The following is a 13392-nucleotide window of genomic DNA, read 5'->3' as shown; positions in this document are numbered from 1 at the left end:
AAAGGTACTGGTCACATGACAGCACGTGATGTGACTGGATGGAGCTCTCCTGATAATCGAGTTTCTTTTTGATCCACGTCAACTGCATGAGCACCTCGGTAAGATCTTTGCTTTCTATGTGCATTTGGTTTGACCAGGTCCTTGAGAACCCAACAGTCCTTTTATCCGACACAGGACATACAAGTCGGGCTAAAGTACACTTCTCTGGACCATTTCCACCCTTGCCCTTTTCTTCCCTCTGATTTGTCGAATCTCAAACCCATCATTCCTCGCCCTGTGCCCACCTGCCCCTACCTCCTTTCAGTATCAGACCATCTTGCAGTCCCGGCACCTGCATTGGCCCACTCTATTGCTACCTCTTCTTTCCAGAAGACTTGGTCTGCTGGGACCTTTGTCTTCCCTTCTCTATCCCGCCTTTGATTTATTTGCTCGGCTTCAGGAAATTCGAACTATCCGAAAAGCTTATCGCAATCGACCTACATCCTACATACGCCTAGTGTGTCCTTACACTCCGACACTGGTGATTTCTTCTGATCTCGATATACTCCTTTCCATTTGCCACACCTATTTGTTCCGCTTCCCCCGACCGCTGGGAAACACTTCCACCTCGCCGTCGATCAGCGGTCATCCGACGACGGCGCCCACCAACTCCTGAATAGACTCCCCAACCTGCCTTCATCGCCCGCGATGATGGCTGCGACAATCGACCAGTTGCACTGCGACCCCCTCGCCGGCGCCCCTGCGGCCGACTCTGCTTCAATCACTCCGCCGCAGAGCGCCAACGGCAAAACCATGGCACCTGAAGGCGTACCTTCCGAGCTATCAGACCTCGAGCTGGATCACAAAGCCGCCCCGGCGCCTGAGACAGCCGATGACAAGGAGGAAGAAGTGGAAGACATTGAACCCGATCATTACTATGGCGGCGGCAAGATTCCCGTTTTCAAGCCGGTGAGTGCACTACACGTTCCGCATTCTATGCCGTGGAGATACTGCGCATTATTAAGAAACAGACTGACGGAGGTACGTTAGACCATGGACCAATTTAGAGACTTTCAGGCCTTCATCAAAAAGATCGATAAATACGGAATGCAGGCAGGAATCGTGAAAGTGGTTCCTCCAAAAGAATGGTGAGTTGATTGAATTGTGCTCTCGAGGGTGCTTGTGCTTATGCTTCCTCAAAAGGTCCGAGTCACTTCCACCGTTGGATGATGCGGTCAAGAACATTCGGGTGAAGAACCCCATCATGCAGGAATTCCACGGATCCCACGGTACATACACTCAAGCGAACATTGAACGACAGCGCTCGTACAACCTTCCTCAGTGGAAAGGCCTATGCGAAGAGAGCAGCCACCAGCCCCCTGCTCGCAGAGGAGAGCGACGCCGCAACCAGGAACCAGTGAATCGTTCAGCTCCCACCCCACGTCCCCAATCCACTCGCCCCGAGGGCCAGAAGCGCCGCCCTGGGCGCCCTCCAAAGCGGACAAATCAGGTCAAAATCAAGGAGGAGTCTACTGATGACGTCGACAAATCCAAACTCGAAGGACCACCGACGCCCGAGTCACCAGAGACCAACCCGGTGGAGACCAAGAGCGAGGACTTGAGTGAAGGCGAGTCGCTCCCTACCACCAAGCCAAAGGGACGACAGCCCAAGTCTGTGTCGTCACGCCGAAAGAACAACCGTGGGGAAGCCATGGATCAAGTCGACGAGGAGGCGTTCAAGAGCTTTGATTATCGAATCCATGACAACGAGGACTACACCGCGGAGCGATGCGAGGAATTAGAAACCAACTACTGGAAGTCACTCATGTACAACAACCCGATGTACGGTGCCGACATGCCTGGTTCGCTCTTCGAGGATAGTACGACCTCTTGGAACGTTGCCAAGTTGCCCAATCTGCTCGACGTTCTTGGCCAAAAAGTCCCTGGGGTCAACACTGCTTACCTCTACCTGGGCATGTGGAAGGCCACATTTGCTTGGCATCTCGAGGATGTGGATCTCTACAGTATCAACTACATCCACTTTGGTGCCCCAAAGCAATGGTACAGCATTTCCCAGGAAGATGCACCTCGCTTTGAACAAGCAATGCGCAGTATTTGGTCCAGTGATGCAAAGAACTGTGATCAATTCCTTCGCCACAAGACCTATCTCGTCTCGCCTAGCCTTCTCAAGTCCCAGTACGGCATCACTGTCAACCGGTTGGTCCACTATGAAGGGGAGTTTGTCATCACCTTCCCTTACGGCTACCACTCTGGATACAACATCGGATACAATTGCGCCGAGTCGGTCAACTTTGCGACTGAGCAGTGGTTAGACTATGCTCGCATCGCCAAGAAATGCAACTGCGAGTCAGACAGTGTCTGGATCGACGTGGATGAGATTGAGCGCAAAATGCGTGGCGAGAGCACCCCTGAATACTACGCTGAATACGAGAGCGAGTTCGATGGGTTCGAAGCTGCTTCCGATATTCTCACGCCGCCTCGCAGTGTTCCTGAGAATCCCTCCCGTGGCCGAAAGCGGAAAAACCCGGATGACGGGCCGAGGACCAAACGATCCAAACTCCACACCAATGGTCCGCGGAAGCTCCCGTGTCTGCTGTGCCCTAACAATCTGGACTATGAGGATCTGCTGCCGACCGAGGATGGCAAAGGCCACGCACACCGACGGTGCGCGTTGTTCGTCGAGGAGACTACAATCCTTCGCGATGCGTCCGGTACAGAGGTTGTGTGTGATATTGACAAGATCCCCAAGGCTCGCTTGGGTCTGAAGTGTCTCTTTTGCCGCGAAGTCTTCGGCGCTTGCTTCCAGTGCAATTTCGGCAAATGCACACGCGCCTATCATGCGACCTGTGCCCTGTTGGCTGGCGTGCAGGTCGAATTCGGTGCGATTGCGGTCATTGCCGACGATGGCAGTCAATACTCAGTTCCCAGTGTTGATTTGAAATGCAAATTCCATCGCCAGAAGCGACCGAACGGAGTCCTGGGAGAATCCTCGGATTTGGATCGCCGTGTGATTGAAGAGGCCCGTCATCAGTCGCAAGGAAGTTTGGTCCAGTTTCAGGCTGACAAGGAAATTAATGGCGCCATTGTGCTTGAAAATCGACCCGAAGAGCGGAGCTTGTTGCTCAAAGTACTTCCCCGAGGGTGCGTCATCTATTCCCCGAGCCTTCCAGGACTGGAGGTCTTCATTTTCCATATTCTCCCGATGCTAACAACCCTGCAGCGATGTGATTGAAATGCCTTACCGGTGGATGCTGGTGGTTCGCAAGTCTAACTTCGTACCGCTCGCACTGGGAATCAAACCCCTCCCGGTCCACCTAGCGCGCAAGCCCGAACGAAAAGAGTTAGAGTCAGCGGTGCCCGCGGCAGGCAGTGCATTTGGCGATGCACGATCTCCCTATCAGTGGGCCGAATTCGAGACGGTGGATGCGACTAGGAACTATTTCGCCCCACTCCGGCCGGTGAGAGTTGAGCAGGTGTGGCATTACTTGGGCACCAAGTCCACCGAGAGTAGGGCACAGTATACACACAACCCTAGCGTGCCCATCCACAACCCGCAGGCCAATTTCCTGGACAGCGTCAAGTCGCTTGGCGTGGCTGGTGTCAGCGCTCGTGCATCGAAGATCTCACCCCACCACCAGTTTCATTATGCTACCCCTGCCCCTCCCTACCAGCAAAATCTTTACGCCCAACAACAACGTCTCTTGAATGTCACCCGTCCTTCCGCCTCCCTGCAGCACCTTGCCCCTCCCCCTCCCCGTATCCTTGCCGGTGCTGCTGCTGCTGGAGCTCCTGCGATGCCGTCGGCCTTTCGAACACTACCCAATCAGTCTGCCCGTCATGCCCCCTACCCCTCGGTCGCCAAATCGCACGCTCAGCAGCAGCATCACCTCCCATCCACCAATACTTTTGCCAATGTCCGGGAACTCATAGCTCGTCGCCGCCTCGCTCAAATAACTGACCACGCCAATGTTTTTGCTGGATACGACATCGTCAGTCCCGAATTGGTAGTTGAGACCCTGTTGGGTCCGATGGGCTCAATACCACCGGTCAATGGCCTGGAGAAGCTGGAACTAGCCATGGCCCAGCAACGGGTACAGCCACGAGCCGCTGACGGAACCTTGCTGCCACCTCAGACCCTCAACATGCGGTCGGAAGAGGTCACTCGGCTCCTTCAGATGTTGCGGTTCTCGCTGGTGAGTCACCGTGAGCGACTGGATGTGATTCAAAAGAAAGAGTCAGAAAACATCAAGCAAGAGACCGTGGATCGAGGTAGCGTGGCGGCAGCGAAGATGCCCGGAAAATATGCCTACCTCGACCAGCAACGATCCACCGCTCCGAATGTCTACCAATCGCCCTACAACATGCCGTCCGGTCTCTCCGAATATGCCAAGTCTACATACGGGTTGATTCCTGCGGCTGATGAATCGCCCAAGGAGTCCCTGGCGAATGACTTTTTCAATAGTCTGCCACAGGAGGCCCAGGAAAAAATCCTAAAGAACTGTGGTAGCTTTGTGCAGCGTGCAATCGAGCGGTCGGCCAGTCACAGCCGGCATAGTTCAGCCTCGAATCTCCGGCTGTCGGCGGCTTTGGCTCAACAAACGGAAAATCCGACTATTGACATTACCCCGGTGGAGGATCCCCCTCTACTTTCAGGTCTCGACATGCCGCTTCACGCAGATTCCCCATGCTCCAGTTTCGGCCGGTCGCATCTCCGATTCCAGTCGCCAAATGAGTTCCCCATGCATGGACCCGACCCACACCCTGATCACCACGATCTCTTCGGAGACCAACAAGCCAACACACGCTTCTGGCAGAACGGGCCGTGGGTCGCCGGGGATGGCAACACTCCCAATGACGAGAATCGACCGTTCTTTGGGCCACACATCTTCGGGCCGCATGAACGACTCAAGCACGACTATGCTTCTTCCGACATCTCCCTGGGCAAGGGGCCAGGATCCCTTCACTCCGTCGATATGGCTGGGTTCGGCCCGGATGGAGCTGATGATCTCCCGCTCAGCCCATAGGTGTCGTGTCCCTCTCGTCACTGACTTTTTTGACCTGCGTTTGCTTCCCACTGCGACTGTACTTGCATCTCCATGTAACGACTTCACTGGACTGACGACTGCATGAATGGGCGTTTTCTTGATTTTCCCCGACCTCAACGATACGTTACGGGTCATGTTTCTTTATGATTTGGAGTTGGCACTAGCTGGCTGGTCACGACTCAGCGTTCTCATTTCACACATTCTTTTTGCACGCGAATCTGCGATCCGGCTACTGGGAGTGGTCACATAGACGGAGTTCGACTTGCACGGTTCTTTGTGACCGAAAAACCCTCTCGGCCCTCCCCTTCAACATCCTGGGCCTACTTTCGCCCATCCCTCGTGTCTAGATATCTGAAACAGAAAAAAATTTCTTTTCTTCCCAGATTACTGGATCACATTTGTGTTTTATCCCCTTTGATACCCCCCTTACCCCTACGGAAGTGTGTGGATCTGGATCGAATCTTCGTGGATCTCCGGAAATGTGTTTTTCCCTTTCCCTTTCCTTTTCCCTTTCCCCTTCCCCTTCTATGTCGATATTCATCCTGGCGCTCATCGATTGCTCGCCTCTTATACGAGTGTTTGCAGCATGTTCCTGATGTGGCAGCCGTCACCTTGTGTGACCTTGATGTATGTGTGCAATGGAATATTAAAAAAAAAAAAAAAAAAAAATCCATGTTCCATAAGGCCTTAACAGTAGTCCTTGTAGCTTGCTATTACATATTCCTTAAATCAACAAAGACTACACAAGGATACAAACATGAAATCAATCTTTCTAGAAACAGCAATACTCAACCAAGAACAAAAAAAAAAAAAAATGGAACAAGCCACACGTCATGCAGGTAAGCTGCCAGCTCCATACCTCAGACGCTCATTTACGTTCTTTCAAAATGGCCCTGAAATCCTCCTCGACTGCATTCTTCCACTGCCCTTCCCTCAGCGGCGTCCAACCCAACGCTCTGCCACGAATTGCCCTCGATCGAGCACTAAACCAGTCAGCATAACCGCAATCACAAGAGGTCTAGTTTCTTCTTACTTCGAAGCAAATCCCAACTCCCTCACTTGCCGACTCCCATTCGCAGACCAGGCTGTTGCTTCCTCCAACGAGACAATGCGGACACCTTCTGTGTCAAGGGCTTTCAATTCCTGTCCTACTGATGCAATGGCCTTCGAGATGTCAAGCCAAGTGTGCCGGCCTGTTTCAGCAAATAATACGCCCTCTTTCCCAAATGGAACATCTTCCCCATTCAGGACCTTGAACAAGACTAGCTCAAAGAGCGAGGTTAGATCGGATATATGGATATGATCCCATTCACCTGCTCCATCGCCGATCACCACTGCCTGGTTGTACTCCAGAGAGCGTCGGATTAGGGTTGGGATTTGGATTGAAAGTTTGTTTACTGGGCCTGTGCCAGTGCCGAAGATTGTTGGGGCCATTATTATGGTTGTTTTGACGCCGGTTTCGAGTCCGGTGTTAAAGACTGCGAGGTCGGTTGTTCGTTGTTTGTAGGCTTCGTTGGCTTCGCGTGTTCTTTGGTATTCGTAGATGTTCTCGTCGTCGTGGAGTTCGTTGGTCTCGATGTAGGTTTTGCTGATGGGATGATCGCCGATGCTAGATGTTCCGGATGTCTATAGTAACTGCTTAGTGGGTGGTCACGCTGTATAGGTGTGCTTGATGTACATGGATGAAATGGGTCTTCTGGCCTGTCTTGGATTGTCTATCACCAAGTCCTGAGATCATGGCTTTGGCTGACTCGGTATGGAACGCCGATGCGGCGTTGATAATGACTGCAGAGATGTCAATTACCTGCATACAAGTCAATTGATTCACGAAGAGGTGTCTATACCATCATAGTCGCTTGACAGCTTTCTGATAAAGTCTGTCTCGTCCAGGCTTTGGAATGGAATGACTTGAACACCAAAAGATTCGAATAAGGTACCTCGCTCCTCCCCACGAAGCAGGACATCAATTTGGGCATTCTGAATGTTCTCGTGCTGACTACTTTTCAGTGTTGCGAGAACGGATCCACCGCTGTTGTTTGACCTTTAGCCATGGACGCTTATGACAACTTTTGCACACTCACATATAACCGGTTGCTCCAGTCAACAAGATCCGAGTCTGAGACATATTGATGAGCTTTGAGATGGCTGACGAATGTACTCCTGTTCCCTTGTGAATACGCGAGGCGTTTTATACTTGGGTCGGAGAGTTTTACATCATGTTTGTAATCCTGTACAGCTCAATTCCTCCGTTGATTTTTAATTATGATATCTATACCTCACTACACTCAGGTTGGACCTTCCTTTCAATGAGTTCAGTTTCCTACTTGGGCAACCAAGGTGATTTCTAATCAGGTGGGGACGTGACCAGGTCAACCCTGAAAAACTTCAACCTGGCTTTTTCTTCCTCTCTCGTTCTTTTCACCATGTCAGACACAGGCGAGAGTGTGTTGATTTATTCAGAAAGCAATATAAATTGATGTCTATTTTACCGCGGTCTGGAAGTACGTACGGAGAAGCGCTGTTTCATCATGCAGCTCCCAAGCCCTATGATTCGAAGATCCTATCTTCATTGAGAAGATGCATGGAAGCACATGGGATATAAATACTGTAGCAGGTTCAGGGATTGAGAATGGAAGCAGTCTAGGGTGAACAGTCAGGGCTATAAGTATTCCGAGGATCCTTATCATGGGGCAGCCATGGACCCTTGGCATATGGAATCCACATTCTCACCTGAAACATACATATAACTATGCGTATCGCCTTATTTAATGCCGTATCTTTCAACCCCTTGCCGACATGGGTTTCTTGGTCTCTGCATTTAAGCTTTGGCTCCTTTTACCGCGCCTTGTTAGCTTGTTAGCTTATGGGTCTGCCGATCGCGATATGATGTCAAAGTGGTTCCGCCACGGAGACTCTCCGCATTCCCATGCCTGGGTACAGGGTTGAAGAGCGAGATCTTGCTCTTTTGTTCTGCGTTGCCCGATTTCGCTATCTCCGCATATATAGGACTTATAGTTGAGGGTGACACGCCCTAGGATCGTGGAACAAGTGTAAGTTCTAGAAGGTCAGGATGTCGATCCACGTGGCCTATCATCGGTAGACTGGAATGCTATCTGATAACATAGTAATTCAAACACTAAATTCTAAGTTGGATCCAAGTTGGCTTAACAACTTCGCCCCGGAGTGGGTCGACTCCAGGTCTTATCATTAGGTCAGGTAAGACATTCGCCGGAAAATGATAAGCCAGGTTAGCTTTTAGTGTGCTGTTAACCTTATAAGTCCTGCCTAACTTCCCCGAGACTCTTATTCGCCCTTATCTCCAACTTGCAACTCAATTTGACCGCGGTCCCGGACCGCGCCATCCAAATGCGGGGGTTCGTCGTGAGACTCTTATATATCATTCCCTCTATCTTCTAGACCTTCTACATGCAACAACCACACACTATACACAATGCGCAGCTCACTAGATGCCACCGCCGACGAGGCGCTGGCCCGTATGGGCTACAAGAGCGAACTACCCCGAAACCTAAGCATGATGAGCATCCTCGGTCTCTCCTTTGCCATTATGGCCGCGCCCTTCGGTCTCAGTACGACCCTCTATATCACCCTCGCGGACGGTCTATCCGTGACTATCATCTGGGGCTGGGTATTCGTCACCCTCATCTCCATCGCTATCGCCGCTTCCCTTGCTGAGATCTGTGCCGTCTACCCCACGGCTGGCGGTGTCTACTATTGGAGTGCGATGTTGTCGACTCGTCGCTGGGCACCGCTGATGTCATTTATTGATGGTTGGTTGACTCTGGTCGGGAATTGGACTGTGACGCTCAGTATCATTTTCTCCGGGGGCCAGTTGATTCTCAGTGCTATCTCGATTTTTGATGAAACCTTTGTCGCCAATGCCTGGCAGACGGTCCTGATGTTCTGGGCGGTCATGCTGTTCTGTGCCTTGGTTAACATCTTCCTCTCGCGGTGGTTGGATCTCATCAATAAGATCTGTATCTTTTGGACTGCTGCCAGTGTCATCATCATTATGATCACACTGTTGACTATGGCCGATGACCGTCGCGACGGCGAATTTGTCTTTGGTCACTTTGATGCTTCCACAAGTGGCTGGCCTTCGGGATGGGCGTTCTGTGTCGGGTTGCTGCAGGCAGCATACACCTTGACCGGATACGGCATGGTCGCGGCGATGTGCGAAGAGGTCCAGAACCCACACCGTGAGGTGCCCAAGGCTATCGTACTGTCGGTCGTGGCCGCTGGAATTACTGGTCTCCTCTATTTGATCCCGATCCTGTTCGTCATGCCCAATGTGGAGATGCTACGGAATGTGGCGAGCGGCCAACCCATTGGCCTGCTCTTCAAGACGGTGACAGGATCCGCTGGAGGTGGCTTTGGTCTGCTCTTCCTGGTCCTGGGGATCATGCTGTTTGCAGGCATTGGGTCCCTGACAGCTGCCAGTCGCTGTACCTATGCGTTCGCACGCGACGGGGCCATCCCTGGCTTCAAGCTTTGGCGCAAGGTCAACCCCACGCTAGATGTGCCTGTATGGGCGGTGATCCTGTCTGCGACAGTGGATGGTCTCCTAGGATTGATCTATTTCGGCTCGACTGCGGCATTCAACTCTTTCACCGGTGTCGCTACCATTTGTCTTTCCACTTCCTATGGACTGCCCATTCTCATTTCCATGATCCGAGGACGACAGGATGTGAAGGGCTCTTCTTATTCTCTGGGTCGCTTTGGATATGCGATCAATGGCATTACCATTGCTTGGATTGTTCTGGCGGTCGCTCTCTTCTGTATGCCTGTCACTCTGCCCGTCACCCCCGAGTCGATGAACTATGCCAGCGTTGTCTTTGCGGCATTTGCGAGCATCAGTATCTTTTGGTACTTTATCTACGCGCGGAAACATTTCACTGGCCCACCAGTAAGCAGTGAGGAGGCACGCGCAGCTACAGATCTTATGACTGGGACGGCGTTAGATACGGAACAGGCCATGGAAGAGGTGAAGAAGATGCCTAGCGAGTAGATACTCATTTTGTACATTAACATATATTAACACATCTTAAACAATTATTTTTTTACTTAATTTCGCACAGATCGTGTAGCGCATACTCGGACAATCACAAGTACCTGACGATCGCCCCGAGAGCCGCGGTCCAAATCAAACACGCCACTTCTCGGCTCCCCTAATATCATAGACAGACGAGAACTCGACTACGTGGAGACTTGAAGACGTGAATACCTATACCGCTATACTAGAACAGCCAACAGTCCAGCCCACAGTCATCAATCCGGGGAAAGCTACGTTCCGAGGAACTTATCGGAACATCTCCCAGGGGAAAAGGGAAACACATCCCCATTCTCCCCCTTGCCCAACTTCCAATATATTCTATTCTATACTCGAATTCACTCGAATTACACTCGACTGCTCTCATGAGGTCAAGCCGATGATCCCCGCTTCCATGACAGGCAACGGACTTCTTATCGCGCCATGTCGGACTCTGTAGGTGCGTGACACCTGCACATCCTCCTTGCAGTCTCGTATACTGACACGTTACTCTCTGCAGACCGCGTCTTCGTCCATGCCCTCAATACCGTTAAGCGGATTCCCCGGACGGGGACCGCGCGCCCTCCCGCCGCCGAGCGCTTGAAGCTCTATGGCTTGTACAAGCAGAGCATGGGTGAGTCTACACTGGAGAACTGAGATACGGGGGACGCGGTACAGGGCTAATCGCTGACAGAGGGGGATGTCGAGGGTGTAATGGATCGTCCGATTGGGAATACTCCCGAGGTACATTCTGAGTGTGAGAAGTGGTATGTCGCATGCTTAGTCTACACTTATACCGTTGATGCTTGATCAATCGCTGACTATGGGTTCGTTTCTGGCAGGGATGCATGGTACGCTCAGCGCGACATGTCGCGCACCGAAGCCAAACGCCGCTACATCTCCACCTTGATCGATACAATGCACCAGTACGCATCGCAAACGCCCGAAGCGCGCGAACTCGTTTCTGAGCTTGAGTTTGTCTGGGATCAGATCAAGTTCAATACCGCTTCTTCGTCTTCTTCTAGTCCGCTTAACACCGTTGGCGTTCCGCCCTTATCGCGCAGTGCTTATGGGAGTATAGGGAGTCGGTTGGCGCAGTCAACTGAGGACTTTGAACGTCCTGATCGGAGGGGTGATATTACCACCCATCGAGATCGGGATTCCCGTTTACGGGTTCTCAGTCCCGTTAGCCAGCCCGAGGAAGAGGAATATTATCGACGGAGGCCTATAGACGATGAAGGTCAGGATCCTAATGACGATGACGAGGAAGATGAAGAGTACGAAGAAGCCCGCGATAGCTTGTATGAAGACCAAGACCCAGATCAAGAACCCGATCATGCCAGCACCAATACCAATACTAATACTGATGCCGACGCCTCACATCGACATCGCAAACATGCCTCTGCAATAAGCATAGGCAGCAGTGGTCTTCACCGTCGAGACTCCCAGTCCCGAGGTGACCCTGTCAATCCTCGGAATAGCCGCTGGCGCCGTCGAGTCGAGCAGGCCTTAACGAAAATGACGGCTGAGATTGCTGCCGTGCGCGAGCAGATGGAGGCGCGTTCTGTTGCTCAGCGCAGGCGATCGGGTCTGTGGGCTTGGGTCAAGTGGATGCTGTGGATTGCTGTGCGGCAGATTCTGTGGGATCTGGCTATGCTCGGCATGTTGTTGATTTGGATGCGGTTGCGTGGTGATCGTCGTGTTGAGGCTCGGCTTAAGACTGGCTGGGCTGCATTGAAGGTTCGGCTGGCGAAGCTGAAGCTTAAGAGGGTTGATATGCCTATCTTGCCTTGAATATTTGGGTTTATATCCGTTTTCTTCTTTGCATTACATCCCCCGTGTTGGAGTTCTTGTCCTTACTTACTTTTCTTGTGTCTATTTCTTGTCCAGTATATATGGGTTTCAATTGAGGTTCGGGATTTCTTATTCCTTTTCATTCTTGGTTGGCTTGTCTGGGTGTGTACGATGCTGTCTAGCTGGAGTTGGGTTCATCCTTGGTTCAAGGCAACAGGAATGTATGTCAATAGATGCAGCCATTGACTGGTGCAGCGTGTGGGTGGTAGACGAATAGACGGTACTTGAGAATGCATGAAACTGCTCATTCATCTCATGTGGTCGAGGCCGAAGCTCAAATTCAGTTCACGTGTTGGCTTCGACTTCCCTATGTGCCTGTGTATCAAACCGATTATATATCAAGCCAGCAGGGCATGAATCAGGGTTTAACGCGTTAACGGAGCACTCAGCAGATGCCTGCGAATATCTTGAAGATTATGATCTTATGCACCAAGGCAAGGAAGAGATATACCCCATAGGAGAATATTGAGCAGAAAATCATTTAACCATTCCTGATGCCAATAGATATTTACACAAACATACACCGGATTGACAGTCGAGCATCCAAATAAAACAGGGATAAAAAAATAAGACGGAGCCCATATAGCGGGGGAAGAAGAGGGCACGAGAGTAGTCAGGGCGGGTCTAAATGGGACAAAATAAATCGCAATGCTTTAGTACTGCGGTCCAGTGTACTGAGCGTACTTCTGCTTGGGGCGCAGATGAACGGGGACCTGGCCCTCGGGCGCACCAGGGAGGGTCTTCTTCAGGCCCTAGAAAGATGTATTTGTTAGCTGAGCCGCGGAAAATCTCATGAATGCAAAATAATTGCATTGGTCAATGGGTGCATACCAATTTGTCGAAAACACACTTGCTGAGGTTCATCTCAGCCTTGCGGCACTCCCACAGGTGGTGGTTGTTGTTCTCGAGGCACTCCCAGTGGGCCTTGAACTGATCCAGGCAGTGGGTGTTGATATCCTTGAGACTGTGACGGTCAATTTCTCTCCTTACACCAATTTGTAAAAGCAACACTTACACGCTAGCGGCACAGCGCGTAACCTTGCGACCCTCCTTCAAGCAATCAATCTCCCCGCGGCCGTTTGCCTCGTCCTTGCACTTCATATAATCGTCATTGAAGGCACGGCACCGGTCACCGATGTAGAACGCTGCGCTGTGGAGGGGTGCAGATGTGGCACCAATCTCCTCCACCTTGGGGATGTGGTCGGGCATGGGTGTGGTGTCCACCAGGACATGCTGGTTGAAGCTGTGGGAGGGGGAAGTTAGCTTTGTTTTGACCTAGGGAAGTAAGGCCAGGTGCATACCGAGGATCTCTCTGAGCCATGGTGACGGTTGATATGAGGGGAAGGTGCAATTGCAAGACTTGGAGATCGAGAGAGCTGCGGGTTGCGGAAAGGTCGGTTTTTGGCTTGGCGCTGATTGGCCGAGGGGATATAGTCACGTGATATA

The 13392-nt window shown here is 51.6% G+C and overlaps 5 protein-coding genes across 5 annotated transcripts; 3 read left to right on the top strand and 2 right to left on the bottom strand.

Annotated features, from left to right (window-relative positions):
- Nucleotides 1-687: 687 nt before the first annotated feature.
- On the top strand, nucleotides 688-5024 carry N7446_012772 (putative jumonji family transcription factor; the record flags this gene model as incomplete). The annotated part of the gene is made up of 4 exons (XM_058521514.1): nucleotides 688-948; nucleotides 1030-1127; nucleotides 1183-3141; nucleotides 3221-5024. The coding sequence occupies 4 exons, from the start codon at nucleotides 688-690 to the stop codon at nucleotides 5022-5024; spliced, it is 4122 nt and encodes a 1373-aa protein (XP_058364991.1).
- Nucleotides 5025-5913: 889 nt separating this feature from the next.
- On the bottom strand, nucleotides 5914-7170 carry N7446_012771 (uncharacterized protein; the record flags this gene model as incomplete). The annotated part of the gene is made up of 5 exons (XM_058521513.1): nucleotides 5914-6028; nucleotides 6079-6671; nucleotides 6724-6830; nucleotides 6890-7074; nucleotides 7127-7170. The coding sequence occupies 5 exons, from the start codon at nucleotides 7168-7170 to the stop codon at nucleotides 5914-5916; spliced, it is 1044 nt and encodes a 347-aa protein (XP_058364990.1).
- A 1326-nt stretch (nucleotides 7171-8496) lies between these two features.
- On the top strand, nucleotides 8497-10071 carry N7446_012770 (putative GABA permease; the record flags this gene model as incomplete). Its single annotated transcript, XM_058521512.1, has 1 exon — nucleotides 8497-10071. One exon carries the CDS (start codon nucleotides 8497-8499, stop codon nucleotides 10069-10071), a length of 1575 nt encoding a protein of 524 aa, XP_058364989.1.
- Nucleotides 10072-10254: 183 nt separating this feature from the next.
- N7446_012769 (acyl-CoA-binding domain-containing protein) lies at nucleotides 10255-11923 on the top strand. The gene is made up of 4 exons (XM_058521511.1): nucleotides 10255-10552; nucleotides 10613-10726; nucleotides 10787-10859; nucleotides 10935-11923. The coding sequence occupies exons 1-4, from the start codon at nucleotides 10537-10539 to the stop codon at nucleotides 11884-11886; spliced, it is 1155 nt and encodes a 384-aa protein (XP_058364988.1). The 5' UTR covers nucleotides 10255-10536; the 3' UTR covers nucleotides 11887-11923.
- Nucleotides 11924-12381: 458 nt separating this feature from the next.
- On the bottom strand, nucleotides 12382-13298 carry N7446_012768 (coiled-coil-helix-coiled-coil-helix domain-containing protein). Its single transcript, XM_058521510.1, has 4 exons — nucleotides 13248-13298; nucleotides 12962-13189; nucleotides 12778-12910; nucleotides 12382-12698 (listed from the first exon to the last, which is right to left on the bottom strand). Exons 1-4 carry the CDS (start codon nucleotides 13265-13267, stop codon nucleotides 12600-12602), a joined length of 480 nt encoding a protein of 159 aa, XP_058364987.1. The 5' UTR covers nucleotides 13268-13298; the 3' UTR covers nucleotides 12382-12599.
- Between the last annotated feature and the right edge of the window lie 94 nt (nucleotides 13299-13392).

This window comes from Penicillium canescens (genome assembly GCF_028828765.1).
Source record: "Penicillium canescens strain IBT 15451 chromosome Unknown utg000011l_segment0_segment0, whole genome shotgun sequence".
Lineage (NCBI taxonomy): Eukaryota > Fungi > Ascomycota > Eurotiomycetes > Eurotiales > Aspergillaceae > Penicillium > Penicillium canescens.
The sequence above is the reverse complement of the archived record's forward strand: the minus strand, read 5'-3'. Positions and strand labels throughout refer to the sequence as shown.